The sequence below is a fragment of the Puccinia triticina genome, chromosome 8A (genome assembly GCF_026914185.1).
Source record: "Puccinia triticina chromosome 8A, complete sequence".
NCBI lineage: Eukaryota > Fungi > Basidiomycota > Pucciniomycetes > Pucciniales > Pucciniaceae > Puccinia > Puccinia triticina.
Window position 1 is genome coordinate 5,332,353 of NC_070565.1, and position 27,755 is coordinate 5,360,107.

Genomic DNA, 27,755 nt, shown 5'->3' on the forward strand with positions numbered 1-27,755 from the left:
CCTCCTCCTGATCTTCAGGCAAGCAAATGCCAGCATGTGCTATTGGCGATTGTTGTACTACTAAACAATATGTGATAGTCTTGTCCAAAAAACATAATTTTGGCCTGCACCAACTATGGTCGAATGAAACCAGTGGGCGGTTTTGTTGGTTTGACTGTAACTGGGATAGAGAAAAGACAAAGCAGTGGGGTATATACATATGTCCTCACAGGGGCTTTTTTTTTGGTAGTGTAGATTTGATTTAACATTGCGCAGAATCTGATGTTCCAGGTCATCTTGATCCAAGTCATCCAAGTCTTTGTTGTCGTCATAGTTGCATCCTCCGCCTTCAGTATCTTTCCTTCTTGTAGCTCCCAAAATGTCACAAAATCCCCTGTACAATCAAATTTAATATATGTGCAAAGCATCAAACCCAATGCACCTTGTCATTGAACTGAGCCCACTTGAATTTCTTGATCTCATTTACCATTGTTTGATTGTTTGTGGTGTTGTTGGTTACAATTCCACAAATCTGTTAGAGGAAAAGGAAATGATTCAAAGAAAATATGAAAAGAGTGACTCTATGGAGCTTACCTTGTGTTGCAACCCAAATTTTTCAACAATTTGACGGACGGTGTTGGCCAAATACTCACCGGTATGTCTTCCTTTTAACATAACAAAGTCAGGAGGCATTGATTCCAATTAAACATTGCTGGTTCCATCCCAAACCAAGAAGTATATTACTGTTCCTAGATAATCAAACCCATTTGGCAACTGCCAGGCGTCAAGGCCTAAGTATATGGCGCCTTCATGATTCTAGCAACAGAAAAAAAAACAGAAACTTGTATTAATAATGAACCCGAGAAAATGACAAACTTTGAGTGACTCAATGATAGACTCCTGCACCAATTTGTATAGCCTAGCAATGTCATGGGATACTGCCTTTTGTCTCAGCATATTTTTTATCACTGCTGGATGCAAAATGTTTTCATGTGCCTCTTTGCCAAGAGCTGAGAAAGGGCGAGCTTTATTGGTGCACCAGATTGCACAGAGCTGGGGGGGCCTGTAAGATCAGAAATATCAGTCCTTACTGAACTGATCAAGATGAAAAAGAAGGGAAAGGATGAGCTCACCTCTTGCAGATCTATATCCCTGTCAGAATTCTGGCCTTCTTCTCCGCTCACAGTCTCTTTTCTCTTTTCCATCACTGATATATTAGTGATGCTCAACTCCCCTCACCCTTCCATGTCATCATTTTCCATCACTAGTGTGTGATGTATCTCCAGTCCATCAATAATATTTGATGTTATAATTCCATTACTAATACTTATTGTAATGTCTCCTCCATTCCATTGACAAGTGTCAAAGTCTCCTTCCATATGGTAAGTTTACTTTAGCATATTTGTATTGTTTTTCCTTCCATCTCATGTGAGATGTTTTGTCTGTTTTAGTCTCCTAGGCCCCCTTTGGATCTTGCAATGGGGCTCTCTAGTTGTGACTACATATATTCTGCCCCTACAATTTGAAATAAATTATCAAGTCAGAGATTTTCTTCACTCAAACCACCTCAAGCCTCCTTGGTCCAATCCAAGTCCCTTCTGGATTGTCCCCTACTTACTTTCTCATTTTCTCATGAGCTGAAAACCTCTCAATCACCAGTTCCAGATATGCCCAGCGCGGCCAGTTTGGTTGTATCATTCACTTCTTGCAGCTGCTTGAGGCAGTTAGCAACATGCTTTGAGAGATTGGTTGGAGAAGTGTTGTAAGTAGGGTGGTGAATTTTGGTGTTGCAGCTGGAATATAAAACAGAATAACTGATAAGTCAATTTAAGTGCCAAAAAGTCCTGGTCAGAGAAATACTCACGTCTTACATGGGAACACTATCATCTTGCGCCCATGTTTATCAGGTTGGTCAGAAAGGAAAGGCAGTTTGTAGTGTGAGTATGCTGTACTGAGGCTATTTTGATGCAATTGATTTGCCTTTCCTGGAAGTGGTAAGAGTTGGTGGTTCATTTTACATGTTTAGCAATTGAAAGAGACTTACTGAGCTCTTGATCATCTGAAACCTCCTGAGTTTTTGCAGAAGTTGTGCTATCATGTTCAGTGGCTTGCTGTTCTTGCTTGGAATGTTTTACAAGATCAACTGGAGTCCAATTCTTCCTTTTAACTGAATTGACTGATTTTGCAGAAGAGCTGGGTTGGGAGGATTCCAAGCATGGAGAAGATGTTGTGCTGGTAGCTTGCAGGAATGGATGATTTCTATTACATAGTAGAGAAATCATATATGTACTACCTACAATATGTCTGTGACAGTTGTTGCAGTCAAGAACTACATATATGTCACAACAGAAGACCTGTGGCACTTCTTGTTTTTGGGTGCCATGACAAACCATATGCAATTGTTGGGGAGGAGGCCAGTCAGCAGAACTGAGATGGAAATGGGTCCCAATTGGATTCTGGGGTCACAGGATATCAAGAATATGTCACAGAAAAGTTATGTACCTGAAGTATGGATAATCGTACACATGTGCTAGCTTCTACTGTAAATATTGTCACATGTTGTATTTCTGCAACCAATTTCCCAGCCTGTGCAAGCTCAGGGAATTTAAAATTTTGAGCTCAAAAAATGCCTGGAAGACCCCTTCAGAACCAGTCCAAAGTATGTGGATTGGGCTATTAACTATGAGGGGAAGTAAGCTAAAAAAACAAGGGATGAAAGCTGAGATAGCAGGGCCCAGGCTACAAGTCTGTCTACTCAGTTTTTTTTAAACCACAAACTACACTTTTTAAATTATTTTCAAAAAAAAAACTGTTTTTTGCAAAAAAAAACATGAGTCTGTAGGGCCAATGATGTGACATTAGAGGTAAGCCTCTCCTTTGGAGACACTTTGCGCCTCCTTGGAGAGGCTCTGTTAAGCTTGGCATGAGACTGCCTTCAGCAGACTTATCACAAGTCCCTCGCTTCGGAGGGCCCTGGTATAGCCTGGGCTGGCGCAAAGCGCCCTCGCGTGAAGCACGACCTCCGAAGGAGGGACTTGCAGGTAAAGCCAAAAATATGGCTTGAGAGCTCTCAGTGTTTGGGTGGGAGTTTTTTCCCGCTCCCCTTTCAGGTGCCTTCTCCTTGTGTATTCCTATCACCTGTGGTGCCAGATTAAAGGCCTGATTTTTCTCTTTCTTTTGGTGTCAATCACCAATTTTTCCCCCTTCACAAACTCCTTCCATCCCCCTTTGAAGTTCTTAGTTGATGATTTTTTTGTGTTTGACCAGAAGTGTGTATGTAAATTCCCAGAAGATCCATGTGGACTCAATTGAAATACAGAACTCCATCCTCCATCGGCCACCTTGACTGCTGAGCAAGGGCAACACTCTCCTTCAAGTGTAGATATCACAAAAGTGACACTACATTGAAGCTGAGATGCTCAGCTATCCACTGCACTTCAGCTTGCTGACTCACAAGGAGTGTGCGCTGTGTAAGGTCAATTTGATTCAAAAAGCTGGCCAAAAGCCATGATTTTCCTGAAGCTCCCACGGGGAAAAAAGCCAATAACTTGGTTACCTTCAGGGAGTTCGGCGCTCTTTGGGCTCCCGCTCAGCCAAATTAAGCGGGCTTGAGGGCCCGGCCCGCCAAATTCGAGTTTATAGTGCGCATACATGCAGCGGGAAAAAGTGCTTTCTCAGTTGACCATCGCTCGGTTCTTTCAGCCCATAATGGTCAGTCAGGCAGCTTGGAGATGCGCTTTTCGCGAGCATCAAAAACTGATTAGCTTTTTCTCCCTACTAAAAAAATATACCATAACTACCTTGACCCAGTCGCGAGTGGAGTTGCTGTCTTCAGGTGGTCTTCGATTGGACAACCGAAGGCCATACGAGCTGCGGTCGATCGATTTCAGTCTTCTACCCAACCCACCCGTTGGATGCGACTCGGTGGCAAAGGTCGAGCATGGCCTGACGAAACTGATAGGATTCGTATCTGGCCCGAGAGATTCGGTCGACTCCAACCGGACCGTCGCGACCGCTCTCGGCAATCCAGCCGGAAACTCAGTATCCTCTAATCTTAATAATAAAAGTAATGACCAGAATGGTCAGATCTCCGTACATATCTCAACAACCCCTTTCAGTTCAATCGATCGCAAGAAAATCGCTAGATCCGACAAGAAATTCGCCGATTTCGCTCAAGCTATTCAAAACTCTTTTGAACCTGTCGTCATGCTAAACCTTTACCCTAGAAGCACAATCGATATCTACATTCAAGTTCTTCAACAGGATGGAGGTTGGCTTAATTTTGAAATCATGTTTCCAATCAAAATCTGCATATCACTGACTTTCCTCCATGTTTCGTCTCCATTTCAGCTCTCCTTCAGGCAGCCATCAATGTCACTACCTTAGCCCTCATTGGTGCCGGTGTATCCATCACCGATTACTTGCTCTCAGTATCCGTTGGAGCACTCTCGACGCCCTCTTGCCCGCTCTTGGATCTAACAAACAGTGAACAGACGGATCTACCAAACCTGACGATTGCTGTTCTACCGCGGACTCAGAAACTCACTCTTCTTCAATTAGATACACGGATCAATATCCTTACATTCGAATCCCTTTTAGAAATCGGGCTTGAGGCTTGTCTGGTTCTTCAACTCGAAATGGATCGAGAGGTTCGACGATGGGCTACTTTACTCAACTCTTCAATTCATAACTCGCTTGACTATAAATCTCACTCTGCCCAAGGCCCTGTTGCAAATCAAAATCCGCAAATCATGATGATAGATTGAAATACAGTCAAAATCTAATTGATAATTTCACGATGCTTGCTCCTAATGTATATTTATGATTGCATCCCCCAGGTGAGAAAGGAAAGAAAAGTGGATAAAACAAGGTACCTAAGAAGCTCATCCTATTGACAGAATGAAAAGCGCATGCGAGGATCACAAGTCAGAATCAGTATGTGTATAGTAATCAACCTGAACCAAACATCTAGAATGGGTATCCAAAACAAAATAGCCCAACCATCAATGTTGTGAGAGAAGAGAAAAAAAAAATGCTGAGTGGAAGGCAAGTGATATTCACAATGAGTTTTTTGTTTTAGAAACACGACAGCAAAAAGATACATTCACCCAAAAAAACGAAACTTCATAACAACAGTTGGGTCAATAAGCAAAGGAGGTGGGGTTCGCTGACAGAGAGATGTGCTTATTTTTTCGTTGCAAGTTTTGGAGAGTTGTTGATGATTAAAGCTCCATCTGAAGTGTCACCACCATCAGTAACCTCATTCTGCTGTTCGGGGTGATTGCTAGAAGTGTCGAGGTCATGGTCTTGAAGATCATGGGAATTGGGGGCTGAAGCGGAAGGATGAGCTTGAGTGGCTTGGCTTGAGGTTTGGGCTTGGTTTTCATTTGGGGTGTCAAACTTTCTCCATGACTGGTTCTTCCAATTCCGCTCTTTCAACCAAGGCGATCGATCAAATTTTTTGTCGTTTTGCGAGCAACTAAATTGGTTATTACATTGGCATGTTCCGCCTAAGAAACTGGGAAGGTTCTCCTCGTCTATGTGTTCTAATAAGGTCGATTGATAATCTTCGCCTAAAATATTGATCTTGGAAATCGTTTCTTTGGACAACCATGGTGTAACTGCTTTGAAGATTGTCGCGAATGACTTCGGCGCGTTGATGATGGCTAGATATCCCATCCTGCATCATGCATTGATTAAAGCAAAATCAGTACGCGTTCTTTTGTTCCATTGTTCGCGGTAAGAGATGATCACCTACGTTTCCGGATAGTAATCTTGAGAAATGCTGAAACAAATCCGAGCAATATTTTTAATCTGGAATTGAGAAGGTGAAAACAAAACAATGAGATGGAGTTTCTGTGACGGTGGATCAATAAAGAAGGTAAATCACCTGCCAAAACTGAGTGAGAGTGAAGCCTTTCAAGTCGACAATACAAAAGGCATTTGTGATTTTAGTGGTGGAAGTAGTGGAGTGAGAAGATGATGATGAGGTTGAGTTTGAGTTGGCTTGAGAAGGGTGATCGGATTCAGACGAGTTTTTGAGTTTGATCATTTGATTCCGGTAACTACAAGCTGGTAGGATCTCCCGAGTTAACGCTTCACAGTTGGCCACCAAGACTTTGAAATGCGATTGTTTATCGATTACTGAATAGAGTTTATTTAAATCGAGTGAGCCAAACATTTGGATGTTCACCGGTCGGCCAAGTTTGTCGATCTATATATGGAGATCAAGCAGGATTTTGGGTTTTTGTCGTGGTGGTCAGATTCAGCGCTCAAGTAGGCAATAAGGCATTATTATTCTAGGGTAAAGTGAATTACCCCATGGAAATAGATTGGCCAATACTTGAAAACTTGATCTCGATCTGGAAAATCAAAAGGATCCAATTCTGCATACAGTCCGTCGATACCTATTCCTTCAAACTGATGGCGCCATTGCAAGCATTGTGTGATCATACGCTTTGACGCTTGAAGGTCGAATTTTCTTGCCCTCAGAAACCGACTATTCAATTTGATGTATCGACAGTAAGTTGGAGACAAAACAAAACAAAACGAAGTATGAGTTAAAATCTTCATTACTATTGTTATACAAATCATTTCAATGCGAAGATCGAAAAAGCAGAATAACCTAACATGAGAGTTTCGTCATCTGTCCCTAAAGTCTCAGTGGGCTTGAGATGTCCTTCTCCTTCGAGTTCAGCTCTAAATGCCTTCAAGATTTCTACTTGATTGGGAGTTAAGGTGTCTTGAGATTGCGCGGCAGATGGCTCCTGTGCATTACGAGACGGATAATCAGTCACAATTTTTCAGGAAGGATGATAAGTCTGAGCTGAGAGCGGAAATAATTGAAGACAACGTAACAAATGTGATGACTCAACTGAGATTGTGCTGGCTGGTCGGGTCTTTAGACTGGTTGCCGATGGACCCATGACTGGCGGTTTGGATGATGAAGCGCTGGCGGCCATTAAGACGGGAGGTGTTGAGCGGATGGAAGGGATGGAAGAACTCCTGGATCTTCCTGGATGGTCAAAAGCAACAGGGAGCTGGGAGAGTGGTGGTCAGCAGCAAAGAAGGTTTGGGTTTGGAGTTACATAGATCCAGGGTTGTAGGATGTATGGAGTTGGAGACCTAAGTACATACTTCGCCGTTGTTCAACACGCAAGATGACCAGTTTTAACGGCGGCCTTGACCTCACAGCAAGTCATCCCAACCCCGGCAACGCAGCTCCCAGCAACGGCCAGCAACGGCGAGTCTGAGCAATGCCAACAGCCAGGAGAGGAGGATCGGGGAGGAATGAGCGAGTCACTGTAACAGCATCAAGTCCATTAACCAATTTCAGTTCAATTGAAGGTCTCAATCACAAACACAGCTTGTGCCTTTGTTGAGAAATGCAGGTACAAATGGAATACAAAGTCTCAAAAGGATGGAACTTGAACAAGAAGAGTATCCTCTTAACAGAGTCAGGGCTGGCAATTAAGATGTTGGAGTAAGCACAGGTTTAATGGAGCTCAAATATAGAAGGGGGCTTTCTGGGTTGTTGCAGAATAAGAATGAAGCAGTGGAACAAAAATAAAATAAGGGGGTTCCCAATAGGAAGTTGCAAAACTTGAATGCTTAAGCTGTTTATCAACAACTTTTTAAAAAAATGAAGATGTTTTTCTGATTGCCACACAAGAGCTTTGATTTCAGGCTAAGGCCAGCTAAATTTAGAAGACTTGAGCCTGAAATCAACCCTGAGGCTTGCTGAACCAGGGCTAGCCCAAACCAATGTGATTTCCAGTTGGGTTAAATTGCTAGAAATTCACAATGTAACCCAACAAATGTGAATGCTCTTATTGTGATCAATAAGATGCTGCTTCATGATTTAAAAGGTTTTGATTTTTTTTGTAGCTTGCTCTGCAAAGACACTTCAAGCTTCATTGGAAATTTTGAAGAGATGCTTCATCTAAAAAATGTGCCATTTTTACCTTCAGGGCTTTGTTACATTCAAATTCATGTTATGCTTCTTAAGTTCTTTCACTTACCTCAGGGGTTCAGAATTGAATTTTACCAAAATTTGGAGTTCAATTAATTGAGTCCTTTATGAACAAAATTCTAAAAGCTTGGTAAGTTTTCCAGGATGGGGTGCTACTCATCAATCAGTGCAGCTCATTAACAGGTTAAACATTTCTGCAAATTTTAATTGTGAACCCCTCTAATATTCATCTGAAAATTAGAAGTAATTCACTTTTTAGTGGAAATTTCCCTGCTTGATTTGCTAATACTATCACATCTGCCTTTTGGGGAAACCCTCTCAACCATGCAGGTATGCAGAACCTTTTGGATTTGTGCTGAAGTTATGAGCTGTGGTGCAGCTTACATATACATTTCACAGACAGCACTCTCAAGGTTCAAGAGCCTGGAGATCCCAGACTGCTTCCTCATCCTGCAATCTACCATATAGGATCCTGAACCCCTGAACCCCTGAATCCCAGACTTCCTCTTTCTCTCCTAAGACTAAACCATAACAGCCTATAGGATGTTTTGGAATTTCTTGTGCTCTCCCAGTCATTTCTCAACATGTGCAAGAGTCAAGACTAGCTGGCACATAACTAAGTTTCTGTGCTCTTTATGAATCCAAATCACCATTTAAACCAATCTAAATTCAAAATAAATGTGAGATGAAAAATGAAAAATGAAAAAATGAGAAAATTTGGGATAATTTATATATGAAGCTTTGAGATTGGGTCACAAGATAGCCAGTGGCACCCCCTGGTGGGTACCCACCACTCTTTAGCAGGCCCTTTCTGCATTTGGGCAGTGTTTCATGCTGAGAAGCATGAATATTGTCAATGAGAATTAACTTCAAACTTTATTTTGACAGATGAAAGATGCTTTGAATCTTGATCAATAAACTGAATTGAATTTATCCATTCCATGATGGTAAAGAATTTCTACCCTAGTCTTCTTCAAAGAATCCTGGCCTGAAGTTCTTTCATAAATTGTCCCGCAGCACAACGAAGTATTGCTGCCTGTGTTTGGGTATCTAAAATCTCAGTTTTGATATCTTCTCTCTTGAATATATTTGAATTCTGGTGTTGATTGAGTTTAATTTCAAGAAATTGTTGAAATGCTTTGTAATTCATGATCATCTCTGATACTATTTCATGATAGCTTTGATTAAAGGATTTAAAATTCTCATAAGTAGGTTTCTTGATGTATGCCTGAGCAATGACATTGTTGAATACTTCTTCAGTAATGTTTTCTATGGCTATTTTGGTTCTGAAGATTCTCTCATAAAACAAAAAGGACTTGTACTTGTATTCAAAATAGTTGATGGAATCAAGTTCAGCTAAAACATGTTTGATAATTCCTGGTGAAATTTTTCTTTCAATAAAATCAAACATCTCACAGATATTGTAAGCCAGATCTCGGGTTGGAATATAGTTTTTGGATGGCTTCATTTCTTGAAAGACTTTGGAAAGAAGAATCAAGAGATTCTTCAGAGCACCTTCCAATTCATTGTGATTTTCTGATTTGCTGTTTAAAAGATAAAGGGTCTTCTGATCCAAGTTTTTCAAGTGCTTTGAGTAATCAGTAGATTTGAGTTGTTCAATGAATGTGTTGCTTGATTTTAAGTTTAGATCAGAGTGTTTAAATTGAGAAAACAATCCACTTCTGCTGGAATCTGTTCTGGTTTTGTAATAATTCTCACATTACCTCTGATAACTTCTATCCAAATTTTCACTATATGCTTTCAAGTTCATTTTATCTTTATCACTGTCTGTGAAGTGTTTGTTCAATTCTTTGATCCAAGCCAGAAGGAAAAATTGAGCATTTCAGTTGGCAATCAAGAATTAAATCTTCACATGTGAAAAGCTTTTTAGTTATAAAAAACTCACCCTCCAAATAATCATATCCAACTGGCCAAAACCGGTTTTCAGTAACATCAATCCCAGAAAACAGCAAATCTTTTCCAGTTGGAAATTGGTTTTGAACCAGATCCATGATGTGTTCATTTGTAATCCAAAGTACTTCATCCCTTTGAAACAGTCTTCTGACACCATCACCATCAATATATTGGTTCTTCAGCAAAAAGCTGATTGCTTTGAGCAGGTAGGGGATGGAATACTTATAGTCAACATGGTAGTTTTGCAAAAAATGCTCGCGACTTTTGTAACCACCCAGTAGTTTTTTGATTTCAACCAAAAATAGAGTGGCATGTTTTTGCATTGTGTATTTTGCAATTATCGGGAAGGCAGGTTCAGGTAAATCTTTCAGAAGTTGATAATGTTTTCGTTGTTGTGCAAGGAATTCTATCAAATGTTCCATCTCCGAAAATTCGTTATTGACGCCCAATATCTTGCAGAGCTTCAATTTTTTAAAGATCGATAAGAAATCTGGGTATTTCCGAATGAAATCACAATACACATGATCTGCCATGTTCCGCTTGGCCCTAGGATCATGAGGAAGATTCTCGAGCACTTCAAATTCTTGGTTAAGCAAATTCAGCTCTTCTACAGGAGTTTTGAGCAAGTTGTCAGTCAGGAATGCAAGCAATAGGAAGCTGGGAGAATGGGGTACAAGCTCGCCTTCTTTTTGTTCCATCTTTGTCCTCATGGCCCCGGCTTCTGAAAGGAGGGATTGAAGTGCACTCAATCTTAGACTTGCGTGAATAATAACCAAGGATATCACCAGTTAACGGAAATTCAACGAACTTGTATTATCACCTCTCGGTCTCCCTGGGTCACGACTTAACCGATTTTCCCAATAAGTCCTGCGTTCCCCCTTGTGGCTGACCTTATCGATGCCCTGGGAACTGGTTGCCAACGGGCTCCCTTCTGTCAATGCTATGCCCTCTGGAACCGATTTGCCGGGTGTAGTTCAAGTTTTGAGGGCAAAATGATAGGTTTAGGGGGGAAATCAGTATGCGGAAGGTTCTGATGAAACAGTGTCACCCGTGCTGAAGAGATCAAAGTTGCCCACCACACGGAGTACTAGATTGATCAACATGACCCAAGATTTCAGCGTCTGCATTTTCTGTTACCTTTGCAGTGTCAAAAGAGGCTGTGATAGAGATGGACAACAGGCTAACAAGTAGAGTCTGAAAAATCATCTGGTGAATAAATACTTCTAGTGAGATCAGGCCTGATCAGGCAAGAAGATTTGTTGTTCGGTGGTCAGATGCTGAGTTTGGTGCGTCCAAACGGGGCCTTATTGGTTCAGGCAGAAACCGGGTCTTTCAAGAGGTGAAACATCCCAACAATCAAGACAAGAAACAACTGGTTCCCGCTGAGGCTTCCGGCTGGTTGGTCAGATCGAAGGTCGTCATGTGGGAATTGGAGTCCTTCCGGCTTCGGTCCTATAGATTGGAGCCAGTGCGGAAGGCTCATTGAAGCTTCAACATCGTAAATGTATGGGTCCTAGTCGATTACCCCATTTCACCATGTTCCAGAAGGATTTCGTCATGCTATGTATACCATGACGCTTGACACTCACTGCTCGTTTGGTTGGGATCATCCGGATGGGATCCGATGTCAGGGTTTTGAAAACCTTGTGTGCATAAATTCTACAGGAAGGACTTCGAGAAACGGACGCTGAAGAGCACTGAAGTCGAGCCTGAGGTGGTCTGTTTTCATGACACCAGTGTGCAAGGGGTGATAAGACCCTCTTGCTTGCCCTGCTTTCCTGTGGAAGCCTTTCACCAAACAGCCGCGGATGAGGCTTCAGTGAGGTACGGTCACGGTGGTACCAGCTTTGACGGCTGCCGAATTATCTTGAGCCGAGTCGGGAAGCCACTGGCGTCCTGGACTTTTTTGCTCGTCGCTGGTGCCTGGGCGGTACAGTTCGAAGTTAACTTGACGACCTGGCGTACGTCCCAGTCGGGATCATCCGTCCAGCCAAGCTCAGCCAAAGTTGAGAAGCGAGGGCGACAACCGATCCAAAGTTGTTGGCTGTCAGAGACAGTTCTTCGGAAGCGACACCGCCGATGAATCCGACGTTGCAGGCTTCAGCACCGCAACCGCATCGCATCCGCCCAAGCAACCCCCCGGCCTCAACTTCGCATTCTCCAGCACTCCTAGTGATCCCGCATGAGTGTCGTTGAAAGTCATGACGCACCAGCCTGCGCTGATCTAGTCCTAATAGTTGCCCCAGTCCAATCAATCAAGACTTTCGGCAGAAAACAAGCTGCCAAGGCGTTCCCATGATTTTTTATGTAACTCCAAACATTCACTTATAAACCTATCTCGCCCTCCTGATCCATATCTGCCCTCCAAGTCCTCCCTCTCAGTCGATTCACCCCCTCCAGCAGTTCGTCCAATTCCACCTTCTTCTGTTTTTCTTCGCGGCTTTCAAGTGAACAAATAGCATATCATCCTCGCGTTCAATCCTTCGCACGGGCAGGCTCGCGACGAGGTTGGGATTCTCCGAAATCTCCGCACACTCACCAAATTTGAAGCCGCCGCAGTAACCCTTTTTTCCCCTCGTCCCTTGAATCAATCCAAGCAGTACACCACACCCAGTTTTTTCATTCCCCTGATCTTTCTGTAAAAAACACGCAAGAATGGCGACACCCAACGTGACGACTGTCGAGTGCGTACGCAGGCTTCTGACCACGCCGTCTCCGGGGACGCAGCCAGAAGACCCGAAGCCGGCGACGCTGACGGCGGTGCAAACGGAGATGCTAGACCGGCTGATCGGCCACTTTAGTGCGCCCGGCTTCCGCCCGCGGGAGAAGACGGTGGATGGCAAGGGCAAGGAGAAGCTCCAGGACGGCGGGCCGCTGACGGCCTGGGAAGCGTGCTCGCTGCTCAACCGCGAGGCCCTCTTGCGCTGTCTCCGGGCCGATAAATGGGAGCTGGCCAAGTGCCAGGCCCGGCTCGAAGAGACTATCGTGTGGCGCAGAAGCCTTGGCGGCGACGGGATCGAGATCGAGGAGCAGGCCGCGACGCTGAAAACCGAGGTTTGTCGGCTGCGTCTTTGTGTAAAAAAGCCTTTGCTCCACACAGATGTCTGAGATATGTGTTCGATTTCTCTGACCTTCTCATCGCAGGCATCAAGCGGGAAGATGTTCACCCTCGGCTTCGATAACATCGGCCGACCCATCGTCCACATGCGTCCCCGTCACCAGAGCACAGGCACCTCGGGCCACCGGTTCCCACTGGCCTTCTGGCTCATCGACCGGGCAATCGATCTCATGCCGCCTGGAGTCGAATCGTAAGCCCGATGAATCCACCTGTGTTTATCGACTACCACTGACTGATGATGGCTGCTTGACTCGTACTCAGCATCCTGCTCGTCATCGATCTCGCCGGTCCCCAAGAATCTCCCTCGGTTAAACAGCAGAAGGATTTCGTCAGAGTAAGCACTCGCATCCATCATCTGCCCCCGTTCTGGTGTCCTCCATGAAAATCTTGCTAACTTTCCTGCACTCTTATCAAGACACTGGGAGCCCATTACTGCGAACGCTTAGGACAAGCGCTAGTCGTCAACATGCCCACCTTGTTTGTCTGGGTCCTCAAGGTACGCTATGAACTCCACATCAAGCCCACAAAAAAAAACAAGGGGTGGACTATCTGACGGTGTCGGGTTTCTTTGTAGCTTCTTAAGCCGGTGATCGATCCGGTGACGTTTGCCAAGGCGGTTGTCGACAAAGCCGATCCGCTGAAGTTCGCGCCAGCAGAACAGCTGGACAGCCCAGCAGGAGGGACGAATGGCTACGATTTCGTGAGTCATTGTTCCATGGAGGGATATTGCAGGGGTGAAAGCGCCACCAGAAAGACTGATGACGAGCAACGCTGTGTGATTGGTACAGGACATCGAGAGTTACTGGGCAGCGTTGAGTGTGGAATGCACCCATCGTCGCCGGGCGCGGTTGGCCGAGTGGGAGAGGCTGGGCAAGAAGGTGGGCTCGAGCGAGCTGGATGTCCCTTCGATGGGCTACCGGGCCTCCTCGCCCGTCTCCGTCTCCTCGACTTCCACCGCTGGCAGCTTCAGCATGGCTCCCAGCACCGTCGGCACCTCCGCTCCCACCGAGCCCTCCACTTGTCCGCCCGACTCTTCTACTTGTACCCTCCCTGACATCTCTCTTGGCCCTGCCCCTCAACCCCTCGTTGCTGTCTCTCAGTGAACCTTTCTCTAGAGACTTGCACCTACGTCAATCTCACATTTGCTTCACCCCTAATCAAACCGACCCTTATCTCATCTCCCTGGCCAACATACTTTTGCGCGCATTGCTTGTTAGATTTTCTTTTTTGTAGCTTTTCTGGACGGCCCTTCCCAACTTCTATATGCACATCTTTCATATCATTTCATGTTCGCACTTGATTGCCGCTTCTTTCGCGCCCAACGAGTTGATAAACTTGCTTTTTTTTGTTGTTGTTTCATAATTTACGCTTCCCTTGGCTCTTTTCTTCTTTCCTTTTCCTTTTCTTTTCTTTTTTTTTCTGAAGAAGGACACGAGTGAACAACAAACAAATGTGCATGATGTATTATTTCTGCTCATGTTAACCACAAAATCAAGCAACCAATACACCTAAGGCCAGTGGGTGCCTGCGGGACGACGCTCCCATTCCAGTGGTAGTTGGCGATCATGTCTCGTACGTGATCGCATACTCGTGGGGGCTATGTCGCGCTGGCGCGTGTCGCGGGGAGCGACTGTGGTTATCATGAGATACTTTTTTCACTACGCGTAGCGTCATGTCATTCAGCTCGACAAACACGCTCAGATGAAACTTTGTCTGGAGGAGTTGTGTGAGAGAGAGGCGTGTAATGTGGAGAGGTTTGACACCTGTGGCCACCCCTACACCCCATAGTATGCGGTAACCCAAAACCCATATTATGTCCCTGCATACCGCCTTTCTGGCAGGTAAAATAAAAACCCTGGGAAACCCAGAATACCTAAAAAACCTGCGATTCGGACTCCGCCAAATTCCCCCAAGTCCCACCTCTGAGACGCGCCAGTCATCACCGGTCACACTACAGGTGACATTACTGCTACATGACTGACCACTCGCTCACATCACATCACCCCGTCCGCATCACACCGGCATCACCCAATCTGGAGTCATGTCACCCCGGCTCTGCCCTTATCACATCACCCCCCAAACCACATCACCACCGCCGAGGCAAAATACCGCCATCCCCGCCGGGCTCAAAACATCTGGGTGCACAGGTACGTACATTCCGCTTCAGACAAGTACCTTTCCCCATCAACAGCAGCTCACCTACCGCCACTTTCTCCATCACCAGCAGCCGACCACTTCGTCTCTCCTGTCATGCCGTCCACCCAAATGCGCATCCGAAATGTGAACCGCACTCAGACTCACCGGAGGCAGGTTTACTCTGACAGGAATGCAGCCACCTTGTCGCGGTTACAGCGACAAGCTGAAGTTGGTCGCCAGCGTGAACAAGCAGCTCAGCCTCCTGACATTGGAAACATCTTGGATCGGACAGACGACAACTATCCATTCAATGCCCAGCAGGAATCAGCCAATTGGAACCAAGCTGAAGACAAATCTGAATGGGGCAATTTTTCCAAAGACGAACCGGATGAAATAGATTTGGCGATGGCTTCTTACAAAGAACAATACCGTCAGAAAGCACAAGAATACAACTGGAACATACTACTTGGTCAGCTCCATGCCGAGTATATGAAGCTGAAGGTAATCACAAAGAACTGGTCTGGCCCCAACTTGTATAACAATTTTGCTAGCTGCTCTCCGACCTGCTCAAAACTTTCTAGTCGATCAGTCAATCTGGTAGACATACGTGGTGAGCACATCATTTGATTTTTCTATTCCTACAAAGCACTCATCATTAAGAAATCAGGTCAGGAAAGGACGGTTATTGACTTTTGTGAATGTACCCTGGATGGCGTCCGGCTTCTTCAGCACGGTTACATTGCAGGATCACCCGTCAAACCCCAAACAGCGTTCTCGGTACCCCTCCTCATTTTCCATAATCACCTATGGAACAATTGCCATATCGGAGCTCTCCCATTTACACTTGCTCTAACAGCTTGGCTTGAACCTCGCTCTCAACGGCTGTGTGCTCGCAACGCAAAACATGTAGATTATTTTCATTCAAAGTATTGTCATCCATATATTGTTCAGTGTGGCTGATGGTCTCGTGAGTTAATTTATGTGATTGATTATAGGCTAGGGAAATGCAAAAGCCCTTTACAGCGGCCGTTGATCTATTTTGTCTACTCAAAGAGCGTACCGGTGCAGCTGTTATTCGATCTCTCAAGCTGAGTAAAGCGCAAACACTAGCATGTACATCATGTCCTGCCTGCTTTGGGCCAAGGCCTCCCAACCCGGAAGATTACTCGGAAGCTACCCGAGATCGTTTGATTTTCTGCCTCGATGGCAATTTTCAGCACCGTCACCAAACAAACGCAAGCCGCAACTATGAGGTCCTTCAAACACCTCAAATCTTTCTTCCGCAAAGTGAAGTTGACCAGGCTTCCAATTCCATCCGAGCCAAAGAGTCTGAAGGGATGACAGCCGAGCAGGTATAATGACTCTCACCTGTTTCAATTTCATCACGAGCTAACATCCTATCCAAATAGACCGATTGATGTGCAGAATCTCACAAGGCCGCCGACGATAAACGAAACGAATCAACATGGAAGGGATGCGACGACACTGGACTCATGGGCTGCTGTTGTCAACATGACAGAGCAATTCATCTCGCTAACATCTATAGGTCGGGTGAGCAGAGACACTACCCAATGGCTCTGATTCAGTCTGTCCTCTCCGCGGTCAAACCAACTCGGAAAGTTGGGATACTGTATGATATTGGATGTAGTATGGATAAGTATATTTGGCTGGTTTGTCCTTTCAACACCGTTTTGTTATCGAGATTGACTGCACACTTACCTTACTCCATTGTCACTGCATTTCCTCGCTGATCAGAGGGGTCTTCTCCCAGAAGACAGCAACCGAATCAGCTTTGGTACATCTGTATTCCATGCATATGTCCACAACTGGCTCTGCCAGTTGGAATATCATCCACGCTTTAACAAAGGGTGGGGACTTTCCGATGGAGAGGGCATGGAGAGAATGTGGTCATATCTATCCCCTTTGGTCAGCCCCTTGAGATATGCCACTCGAAACCATCGTCTGAGCTCAATCTCCCATCGTCTTAAACATTACAACCAGCGTGCCATAAAGAAACTCAGTAGGTTTTTGTCCATCATGTTCCGCTGTATGAATCTGACCTGTGTATAATGTAGCTTTTTGGCTGCGAAGAAAATTTGCTCTTGCCGTTCGCCGCCGCCGAGAGACTCGAAGAAATCTAAGCCTTGTGCTTGGTAAGCAGAACCCCCACGACCCAGAGGGCCGTAAGTTCACTGTCCAATTCTTCAAGCAACAGTGGGCTGCCCAGCGTAGCTTCCAAGGAGACCATAATGAGGAAGAGCTAACGCGCCGAGCAAAACTGGTATCGTTGTACAAGCAAGAAGAAACTTTGGAGCTTATGAGGTAAAGCTGATTTCCTATTGGTTTATTACACACTTCATGTAAAGTTCTAACAAGCAATTTATATCTTTAGGGCTCGTCTTCAAAGCCCAGAAATCTTCCTCGAAAGTCCAGATCATGTCCGTCAGCTCATGGACTCGATTGTCGAATGTTCAGAAACACTGAGAATAGAACGCGAAGAAATCGCTGGGAGTAGCGCAGTGGAGACTGGCGGTAAGCTAAATAGTTCAGTTCTTGGGTTGTACAACGGAATTAATGAATACTGTGACCTAAAGACCCCAAAGAGCAGAAACTCAGGCTCCTTCTGAGCGACAACCACTGATCAACTCGATGGGATCTCGAATCGGAACTCGTGGAAAAGAAAAAATTATCAAGGCAATGAAGGCCCGACAGCCAGCTGTGAAGAAAGTCATTGATGCGTTTAACCAACTCTACACAAAATACAAGGCTAAGTACCCCAATCAGCAATTATCCGATGCCGAAGATCACCCCCTTACGTACCAGGCGTTCTCTAAATGGCCCATGGATCACAGGTTCTGGAATGATGGTTTATACTACCATTCCAGTGCGCCTTGGTCTATAGACCCGGATGTTTGGACAGGCATTAACTGCGTTCTAATCCTTCAACGAACACGGGAAGAATTTGAACTGATCGCACAAGAATTGGCTCGAGCTAAGGGATGGGCGGTTGCCCACCATACCAAGATTAAAAGTACAATCGATTACATCAATACTCGTAAGTTCCTGCCACAGCCTTTCTCCAGGTTAAACTTTTGATGATTGAAAAACATTGGTCGTGATTTAACAGGTGTTGATCAGCTTCAAAACAATCAAAATCTTGATACTGATTACATCGACGACATCATGCTAGGCGATTTAACTCGCAAGGCCAAAATGAAGGTGATCTGCAGCGAGCTACAACTCCGACTCAAAGAACACGAGGAATTGATCTGCGATTGGTCAGACGATCTAGTTTGGCTATGGTCGCGCTGCCAACCTATAAATAACCAACACTCAATTTCCGAATGGCACACTTTGATTCAACAAATTGAGCAACTTGAATCCCAGACCGTTCCAGCGCCTGATATTGATGAAATCCTTGAGGATGCAGTTCTAGATGTAAATGTTGATGATGGAGAAGATGTTGAAGACAACCTAATATCAGATGCTGAGTCGTAGATCCATCAAAAATTGCTTGCTGTTTGTCTTGTAGCGAATTTCAGCGTCAGCGCTCATTTCTAATTTGCAGTTGTTCTCTTGTATACATTTTTTGCTTGCAAGTTGTTCAATCAAAATATTTCCGTTGAGCTGAACATCAATTCCGGTGCCAGAGAATTTCTCACTTTGAAAAACTCTTTGGCCTTGAAAAACACCTTTGTCTTCAAATCTGAATTTGAAAAAATTCAGGTGTTAGCGCCCTCGCCGAACGGCCACAGCACTCTTTGACCTTGTCCTTTTGGGCGCATATGGACACGGTAAATATTGAAACATCCTGCTGGCCATTTCCATTTGTGCACAAACAGATGACAAAATAATGAAATATCTACGCAGGCACACAAATACATGGCAAATAAATGCTTGCAACACGCTCCTTTGCCAGGTCTGTTTGCATGCAAACAGGCACAGTAAGCTTCAAAGGTACCACTTCTTTTCGGGCATGTAAAAGGTAATTCATGAAAACCTTGCTGTCAACAACAAGTGAATAAAATTCAATATTCATCCAGTTCATCCAGCAAAGATACTGTTACCATTATTTCAGAAAAATATTGGCCCAACAACCCTTGAATTGGGTATCTCACATGATATGACTCATCATTGATCCATATCTTATTTGAATCTGTAGGTTAAAAAATCATATTTAACTCAATGTGTAATCCAAGAGTACAGTTGATATAAATAGTTATTAAATTTCAATTGTATCACACCAAAATCTGACCAGTTTATTAATTTTAATTCTGCCACACTTATTCTCTTGACTACCAATTTCAAGAGCTGGGAACACCAGCTTGATTATACTGAATAACTTTTTAGTCAATGTCAATCATGTTACTTAATCATTCATCCACACCTTATGTACATTGTAAAATAAGATGAATTAAATTTATCAGGTAATCCAATTTTCACACATGGTTATATAATTAATTTTACGGACTTACTTCGCGCACTGCGAAAAGCTCTTTGCGCACTGTGCAGTGCGCGAAGTTTGCAAACACTTCGCGCACTGCGCGTGAAGGGCGCAACTTTTTCAAATTATTTTTTGACCAATCAATAGAAAAGCTTATTATTGTCCTCTGTGAATTTATTTGGAGTTTTTTGAAGCTTCCTTGTATGCTTAAAAATCCCACCAATAAAAAAAACAAGTACAGCCATTTGGGGACCTGGAATTCATATTCCCACCAGTCAAAAAATCCATATAATTTAGTGAATAATGATACATATGAATTCAAACTTTTTAGAATTTTTTGGCCACTTTGTGCAAGAATAAGGCTTTCAAAAATTAGGAAAGTTCACCACTTACTGGCGCATTTTGGCATATCTTGAGAAACAGTTACTGGTTTTTGAAAGCCTTGTCCTTGTACAAAGTGGCCAAAAAGTTCTAAAACTTTTAAATACATGTTTAATATGATTCAATAAATTAATTGGATTTTTTGGCCTGTGGGAATATGAATTCCAGGTCCCCAAATGGCTGTACTTGTTTTTTTTATTGGTGGGATTTTTAAGCATACAAGGAAGCTTCAAAAAACTCCAAATAAATTCACAGAGGACAATAATAAGCTTTTCTATTGATTGGTCAAAAAATAATTTGAAAAAGTTGCGCCCTTCACGTGCAGTGCGCGAAGTGTTTGCAAACTTCGCGCACTGCACAGTGCGCGAAGAGCTTTTTGCAGTGCGCAAAGTAAGTCCGTAATTTTATTTAATTAAACCACTTCACTGTTTATTGATTGTTTGCAGAGTTTGTGAACCATCCTAAAATTGAAACTGCCTATATCATTTTGAGAAGTCACATTAATTATGAATGATTATTGCTTAACTAATAAAATTGGTTTGAATTATTAAATTAGCAATTTATATTTGATTGCAGGCCTATTTAGGCTATTGTTCAGTTTTGATTTTTTCAGATATATAGGAGAAAGCATTCATTGGTATCTGGTACCTTCAGCTGCTTTTCTATATTCAGTTACACCAGGAAATCCATCTTCATAGCCAATTTTGGCAAGCCTTCACCTGATAGCAAATTTTTACAAGCGTGAAAGTAGTACTTAACATAATAAAACTTTACTGTGTTACACCCAAATGGGTGAAGTTGCAGACATAAACCTCGGATACCAGCACATCCAGCTGTGAACCTGTCCTCAGGTGCCAGCACCTGCCGTGCTCTCTCAGACTCTCCGCAGGTGCCCCCTGCTACAAAGGAATCTCATTGAACACTGATCAAACTTCCTCAATGCTGCCTGCTGCTGTCCTACCAATCAAACATGATGGAATGTCATGGAAAGCTGCGCACCGCTGTTATTCCATGAACCAAACCAGGGATGGAATCTCATGGAATGTTCTCGGAGGGTCAATAACCACAATTCAGCCAAAATGGTCCGTAAAAAAATCCACATGTCACTGCGGATAACTGCGGACCACACGTTCTCAACCACAGCCCAGCCAGTTCACGCCCTGCCACACCTCACCGATCCATGCCCACGTCCCTCCCATCTATGTAGGGTGTGATTTGTGCCCACCCAACCGGTTATCTTCCCCCACCCGACCGGTTATCTTACCCCACATAACCGTTTCTCTTCCCTCACCCGACCAGTTCTCTTCCCTCACCCAACCGGTTCTCCTCCCCCTCCCTACATATTCAAACTCCCAGTGATCTCAACCACCACCCGCAGCCAATCATTTCTCGGCAAGACAAACGGCTTTCCTCTTTACATTGCCCCCAACCAGTTCTCCCTCCCATTCCGACAACGTCAAGTCAACACTTGTCCGGTATCCTGGATTTTTCTATTCACCTCACGGCTTTCAGTAAGCCTATCGATTGGATTTTTTAGCCTCTTTGCATCGGTGAAACTGATGCCTTTGTGATGCTTTGTTATATCAGCACTCCATGCCTCAACCACACGGAAACCACCAAACCGGTTATGGCAGCATACCTCTTTACTGTAAGCTGAAATTTCCAAACAACTAAATCACTCGTACTCGTACATTCTCCTGACTTGTATTGCTCAACATTAACAGTGGCCCAACACCACCATGCACCTCCCAGTGTCAACAAATCTGGATCCGAGATTTACCCCCTTGGAAGTTTCTCTCCGGGCATAGGGCACCCCAACTCTTACGTCGGACCAAACCTCTTCGGAAATTCTGCTCAAGCCCCTACTTGCTCGCGCGGTATCGGCGCCTCCCCTCATGATTACCAATCCTTGCAGAATTCATCTGGCTTCCCAGTCGCAGCGCATGGTACTCCGGTCCAGCTTTCACACTCTCCTGCCTCTCAATCAAACTACTCCGGCCACATTGGCCCGCAGGGGCACCATTCCCAAGTTCTGTTCCTGCAATCTCCTCTCGAGCGCGCTGCACCCCCTACTCAATTGTTGCAGTCCACACCGCAAGGTTCTCCTTTCGAATACACTTTTTCCTCTCCACTTCCTGGAAGGAATCCATCATTCCAGTTCTCCGCCCCTCCTGTCTCAAAACCGCCTCCGAAAAAGCGTGCGCCACGTCGCAAAGCGCCTTCTCGCTCTTTCGCCAAGGATGCGGTCCCACTTGCGCCAACCCCAGCAGCTCCTGCCGAAGCTAGTTCAGCAGAAACCCAGACGCGCATTCCGTTGTCCGATGCTCCTCAATCCCAGGAAGCCAGCTCTGCGAATGGCCCCAATGTGGAAGACTCATTTGACGACTCTCCACCATCCAAAAGGCAACGTGCCCCCCCCCCCCCGAAGTTATGGAGAAGATTCAAACCGAACCCCTTGACCAACTCCGAGACCGCGCAACCAGATACGCTATGTATGTCCGCCTGACTCCTGATGACAAACTCGCCCTCAAAGAGGCATATCGCCAGTATCAGAGGTCTGTCCACCTCATTGTCATCGATAGGAGATTGCACCCGCAGCCCGCTCTTCAGTACCTTGGAAACAAAGTCCGTATCCGGGGACCAACCAATTTCAACAACTTCTGTGTTTACGACGAAGTTGCTAGCCCAATTTACCATGATAGTAAGTTGATTTTTGTGAAACTCCATAAAATATTATGTGTCCTATGGGAGTTGAACCCATGTCTCTTATATCCATGTCAAGTGTACTAACCACTGTACTAAGGACGCTTGGATATGAATAGCTGCAGGTGGGTCAATGAACATCCACTGGTGTCACATGAAGATCCCTAATTGAGGGGAAGACCCGTAAATGACAGGTCATGAATGAGTGACACCAGCAGGTATGATAAAGCTAAGAGTAGCAGAACCACAACCTGACAGCCCCCCGTGCTATGAAAGGGGTTTATCATACCAAGACTCCATAATATCCTAGGTATCACGCGGTAGCGCTGGGCTCATAACCTGTGAAACTCCATAAAATATTATGTGTCCTATGGGAGTTGAACCCATGTCTCTTATATCCATGTCAAGTGAACTAACCACTGTACTAAGGACGCTTGGATATGAATAGCTGCAGGTGGGTCAATGAACATCCACTGGTGTCACATGAAGATCCCTAATTGAGGGGAAGACCCGTAAATGACAGGTCATGAATGAGTGACACCAGCAGGTATGATAAAGCTAAGAGTAGCAGAACCACAACCTGACAGCCCCCCGTGCTATGAAAGGGGTTTATCATACCAAGACTCCATAATATCCTAGGTATCAAGCGGTAGCGCTGGGCTCATAACCTGTGAAACTCCATAAAATATTATGTGTCCTATGGGAGTTGAACCCATGTCTCTTATATCCATGTCAAGTGTACTAACCACTGTACTAAGGACACTTGGATATGAATAGCTGCAGGTGGGTCAATGAACATCCACTGGTGTCACATGAAAATCCCTAATTGAGGGGAAGACCCGTAAATGACAGGTCATGAATGAGTGACACCAGCAGGTATGGTAAAGCTAAGAGTAGCAGAACCACTGTCAGAGTTCGCCTCATTGTGGTGAGACCCTGGTAACCACTCGTAAGTAACCAAACTCTTGCTGTACCTGAATCAGCCTTCTGGCTGACAGAAGATGGCAAGGAATCAAAGACTAAACCCAGTTCGTTACCGTGTCCTTAGACAACGATGCCCGAACAGGTGATCGTAACCATCCTAGGCAGGACCAGGATGTTGACATGGACTCCACGAACCCTTGCGTGGCTTAGGAGATTCTGACCAGACTAGTCAAGAGTTTTTACCGTAAGAGTTTCCTCTACAAGACACTCATCAGAGAGTATAAAAGCAGCTCTGTGCTCCGCTCCAGTGAACTCACAGTCGCTCCTCTTCTCATATATTTTCGTGTCCTCAGATCCACAATACTCGAACTTATCACACTCTTGACTCAACCACCTTAGCTCCTCCCACTTGGGCAAACGCTGAGAAAACAATCTCTTTCACATTTTCTTCATTGTCATTAAAATTGTTTCATCTTTCCTCATCAGCATAAGCACAACGACCTCGTACCGTGCCCTGCCATTCTCGAATACTTTCTATCTTCTTTTCTCTTTACCTCAAAACATCTTGTGTGTTCTTGTCTTATCTCTCTCAGGGAGTTTCCGCTTCTCATAGCGCCATCACTCCTGCTCTCAGGTAAGAGCCAAAGCAACATCTGTTCCTGATCAAATAAACTTGTACAACCATTGTTCTAATTAAGAAATCAAACTCTCAGTTGTTCAATTCTTACAGATTTACAGTCTCGACACAGCTCAAACGGATCAACTTCTCACTATCAACTGACAGAGCAGGAACAAATAAATGGCGTCTACCAGCACCAAGGACGAGCTCAACAACCTTCCAATACTCCTTGGAACCAGTAACTACCCCCTTTGGATCAAACGGATGGAAGGTTACCTTGCGCACAAGAAACTTGACACTGTCTTGGCAAACGATCCCGGTCCTGATCCCACAGTCCGCATCAGAGAACAACTCCGAGAATCAGCCTACATCATTGGAACCAAGCTGGGCGACAGAATCTACAATGGAATCGTCAGAGGCACTGCCAACACCAACGGCTATGAGCTCTGGACCAAGATAAAGCGAATGTTTGGGCGAGGAACTACTCACAACAACCAACAAGCAATAGCCAGATGGAATTATCTTCGATACAAAGGGGATCTGACCATCTTCATAGAACAGGTTGAATCTTGCCTGGCCCAGTTCGATGTGATTGCCTTCGACCTCCCGGAAAAAACCATTTGCGGAACCATCATAGCTAAAATTGCGGAACGAAGAAAGGGAATCACTGATCCGCTCATCTCAAACGTCGAACTGATGGAAAACTCAGACCTTCTTCTTGAAACTCTCCGTGACATAGCCAACCACGATGATGCTACTCACAAACCTAATCATGCAGAAAGACAGGCAACGGCTCTTTCCAGCAATGGCCAATCCAGACCACCACCCAGGTGCAAGAACGGAGTTCATAACCCTGAAGCCAACCACACAGAAGAAAACTGTTGGGCTTTGCACCCTGAGAAGAGGCCTATACGAAAGCTCAAGGCTACCGCGAACAACACGACGCCTGCTCAGCCTTCCACCTCGACCTATGAAAGGCCAGCCTTTGCCAACTGCACCACTCTCAGTCTATCAACAAACGCGCAGAAGCTTTTTCCAGTACTTGACTCTGGTGCATCACACCACATGTTCAACAACCTTGACTTTCTCTCTGACGTCGAAACGTGTCAAATCCCCATCAGTACCGGCAAAGGAACCGCTGAGTTAACCGCGGTCAGACGAGGAACGGCCACCATTTATCAAGCGACTGGAAAAATTCTCTTGCTACCCGATTCGCTCTTTGTTCCAGGATTGTCAAGAAACCTTATCTCCATGGTGAAGCTCATAAAAGACACTGCATCAATCAAACGAATTGGATCCGCCCACGAAGTCACCATTGATGGTTCGATACTGTTCATGTGCAGACGTGTTAACGATGTGCTCGAGTTCATTCATCCGATTGGTCCTGTCTCAACTCTCGTCACGACCTTGTCAACTTGCTCCCATTCTGGAAAAACGACTCCTTTCGAAACATGGCACAATTGCCTTGGGCACGCAAGCATTGCTCGTATCAAAAATGCGCTCCCTGGCGTCGAACTAGAAAGCACAGTAACATGCGACACCTGCATGAAAGGAAAGATCTCAAAACTTCCCTTCAAAAGCCACTTCGACAAGACCAACAATCCACTTGAAGTTGTCCACGCCGACCTGGTTGGACCGATTACCCCCTCGACAAATGCGGGAGCCAAGTATTTTCTCACTCTGGTCGACCAACACACTGGCTTCATCAGTGTAACTCTTCTCAAAGAGAAACGACAGGCAGCTGAGGCAATCATCGACTTTCAGGTTTTCTTTGAAAAACAAACCGGCCACCCCCTTAAGAAATTAATCACTGACGGCGGCGGGGAATTCTGCAACAGACAGCTCTCTACATACCTCAAAGAATGCGGCATCCAACATAACATAGCACCACCCTACACTCCTCAACACAACGGAGTTGCGGAGAGGGCGAATCGTACAATCATCAACATGACCCGATGTGCAATGGCTCAATCCAACCTGGCGAAGGAATGGTGGGGGGAGGCTGTCAAGATGGCAATGCTGACAACCAACTGCCTTGCTTCCCTCAGTAAAACCAAGATATCACCAGTCAAACAAATGTTCAAGAAGATACCGAACTTCTCCTTCTTTAGGCCCTTTGGATGCAAGGCTTGGATGGTCAAGCCGAAGAATCTTCGAGGCGGCAAGTTTGATCCAGTTGCGTGGGAGGGAATACTAGTCGGATACTCCAACGACTACTCCTCTTATAGACTCATTTGACTTGACGACAAGAAAATCATTGAGACACGTCATGCGCTCTTTGATGAATCCGTTTTTCCTTCACTCACGGCGCTTAATCCCAGCTATGACTCTGTTTCGAACTCACCTTTTCCCACCATCTTGGATGATGAAATCCTTCCGTACGCTGACGACGGCCCAGATTCGGTAACTCATGAACATGCGTCCCAACTTGAGGAGCAACAGCCAATGGACCTAGACGAAGAGGAACAAGAAGACCGGCAAGATTCCGACTCTGATCCGCAAGACGTGCCCTCGCTCAGAAGAATCAAAATCATAGGACCCAGGCACCCAACATTAATTGACAGTGACATCAATGCAGCCAACATTCGAAACTTTCCTCGACGAGTCCCGACTGCCTTCAACGCGGAACAAATTGAACCTCGAAACCATCATCAAGCCATCACCAGCGCTGATAGTGCTTCTTGGATAGCCGCGGAAGCAAGAGAGGTTGAGAACATGAAATCTCACAATGTCTGGATCGAGAGGGCAAGGCAGCCTGGTATGCATTCAATTCCTTCGACATGGGCTTACCGAAAGAAGCTTGGGGCAGACAATCAAGTCATTGAGTACAAGGCTAGGATCTGCGCTCAGGGTTTTCGGCAGACATATGGACTCAATTTTGATCTCAAATACGCGCCAACCGGCAAGCCCTCGTCCCTTCGAATGCTCCTTTCGTTTGCGGTAGTCAACGATCTCCTCATTCATCAGCTGGACGTCAAATCCGCCTTCCTAACGTGTGATCTCAAGGAACAAGTCTACATGTTACCACCTCCTGGATACAAGCCCAATCGAAACATCGTACTCGAACTGAGAAAAGCCATCTACGGCCTTAAACAAGCCTCCCTCGCCTGGTACAACAGGCTCAGCGCTTTTCTCGTTTGCATTGGCTTTTCGATCTCCGTCGCCGACCCCTGTGTCTTCTGGAAATTGACTGAACCCCCAACATGGATTTTTGCGCATGTTGACGATCTTGTCATCGTCAGCAAAGACCCAGAAATCTTCCGAAAGCAGATGAGCAACGAGTTCCAAATCAAGTATCTAGGAGATGCCACCTTTCTCCTCGGCATGAAGCTTGATCGAGTTCCCAACGGCATCGTTCTCAATCAATCTCAATATGTCGAACGGAAGCTAATTGAGTTTGATGCATCTGATTTGCCTCCATCTTTGTGCCCCCTCGATCCAAAAACTCATCTTGTTAAGGCCAGCCAATCGGACATCGAGAAACTCAAAACACTTGGTATCAACTACAGAGCAATCATAGGATCACTCAACTACCTCAGCATCCTAACGCGACCTGACATATCCT

General features: G+C 45.0%; 7 protein-coding genes across 7 annotated transcripts; 4 read left to right on the top strand and 3 right to left on the bottom strand.

Moving 5' to 3' along the window:
• Nucleotides 1-3,687: 3,687 nt before the first annotated feature.
• On the top strand, nt 3,688-4,745 carry PtA15_8A564 (uncharacterized protein; the record flags this gene model as incomplete). Its single annotated transcript, XM_053172006.1, has 3 exons — nt 3,688-3,690; nt 3,790-4,249; nt 4,330-4,745. The coding sequence occupies 3 exons, from the start codon at nt 3,688-3,690 to the stop codon at nt 4,743-4,745; spliced, it is 879 nt and encodes a 292-aa protein (XP_053023213.1).
• Nucleotides 4,746-5,163: 418 nt separating this feature from the next.
• PtA15_8A565 (uncharacterized protein) lies at nt 5,164-6,941 on the bottom strand (the record flags this gene model as incomplete). Its single annotated transcript, XM_053172007.1, has 6 exons — nt 5,164-5,659; nt 5,738-5,793; nt 5,870-6,193; nt 6,298-6,478; nt 6,610-6,746; nt 6,855-6,941. 6 exons carry the CDS (start codon nt 6,939-6,941, stop codon nt 5,164-5,166), a joined length of 1,281 nt encoding a protein of 426 aa, XP_053023214.1.
• Nucleotides 6,942-9,671: 2,730 nt separating this feature from the next.
• Nucleotides 9,672-10,575, bottom strand: PtA15_8A566 (uncharacterized protein; the record flags this gene model as incomplete). The annotated part of the gene is made up of 3 exons (XM_053172008.1): nt 9,672-9,760; nt 9,858-10,472; nt 10,548-10,575. The coding sequence occupies 3 exons, from the start codon at nt 10,573-10,575 to the stop codon at nt 9,672-9,674; spliced, it is 732 nt and encodes a 243-aa protein (XP_053023215.1).
• Nucleotides 10,576-11,695: 1,120 nt separating this feature from the next.
• Nucleotides 11,696-12,068, bottom strand: PtA15_8A567 (uncharacterized protein; the record flags this gene model as incomplete). The annotated part of the gene is made up of 2 exons (XM_053172009.1): nt 11,696-11,909; nt 12,016-12,068. 2 exons carry the CDS (start codon nt 12,066-12,068, stop codon nt 11,696-11,698), a joined length of 267 nt encoding a protein of 88 aa, XP_053023216.1.
• A 452-nt stretch (nt 12,069-12,520) lies between these two features.
• Nucleotides 12,521-14,086, top strand: PtA15_8A568 (uncharacterized protein; the record flags this gene model as incomplete). The annotated part of the gene is made up of 6 exons (XM_053172010.1): nt 12,521-12,919; nt 13,010-13,173; nt 13,245-13,317; nt 13,399-13,479; nt 13,558-13,683; nt 13,772-14,086. 6 exons carry the CDS (start codon nt 12,521-12,523, stop codon nt 14,084-14,086), a joined length of 1,158 nt encoding a protein of 385 aa, XP_053023217.1.
• A 1,147-nt stretch (nt 14,087-15,233) lies between these two features.
• On the top strand, nt 15,234-18,617 carry PtA15_8A569 (uncharacterized protein; the record flags this gene model as incomplete). The annotated part of the gene is made up of 5 exons (XM_053172011.1): nt 15,234-15,620; nt 17,281-17,441; nt 17,512-17,651; nt 17,728-18,174; nt 18,247-18,617. The coding sequence occupies 5 exons, from the start codon at nt 15,234-15,236 to the stop codon at nt 18,615-18,617; spliced, it is 1,506 nt and encodes a 501-aa protein (XP_053023218.1).
• Nucleotides 18,618-21,537: 2,920 nt separating this feature from the next.
• On the top strand, nt 21,538-22,450 carry PtA15_8A570 (uncharacterized protein; the record flags this gene model as incomplete). The annotated part of the gene is made up of 2 exons (XM_053172013.1): nt 21,538-21,592; nt 21,669-22,450. The coding sequence occupies 2 exons, from the start codon at nt 21,538-21,540 to the stop codon at nt 22,448-22,450; spliced, it is 837 nt and encodes a 278-aa protein (XP_053023219.1).
• Nucleotides 22,451-27,755: the final 5,305 nt, after the last annotated feature.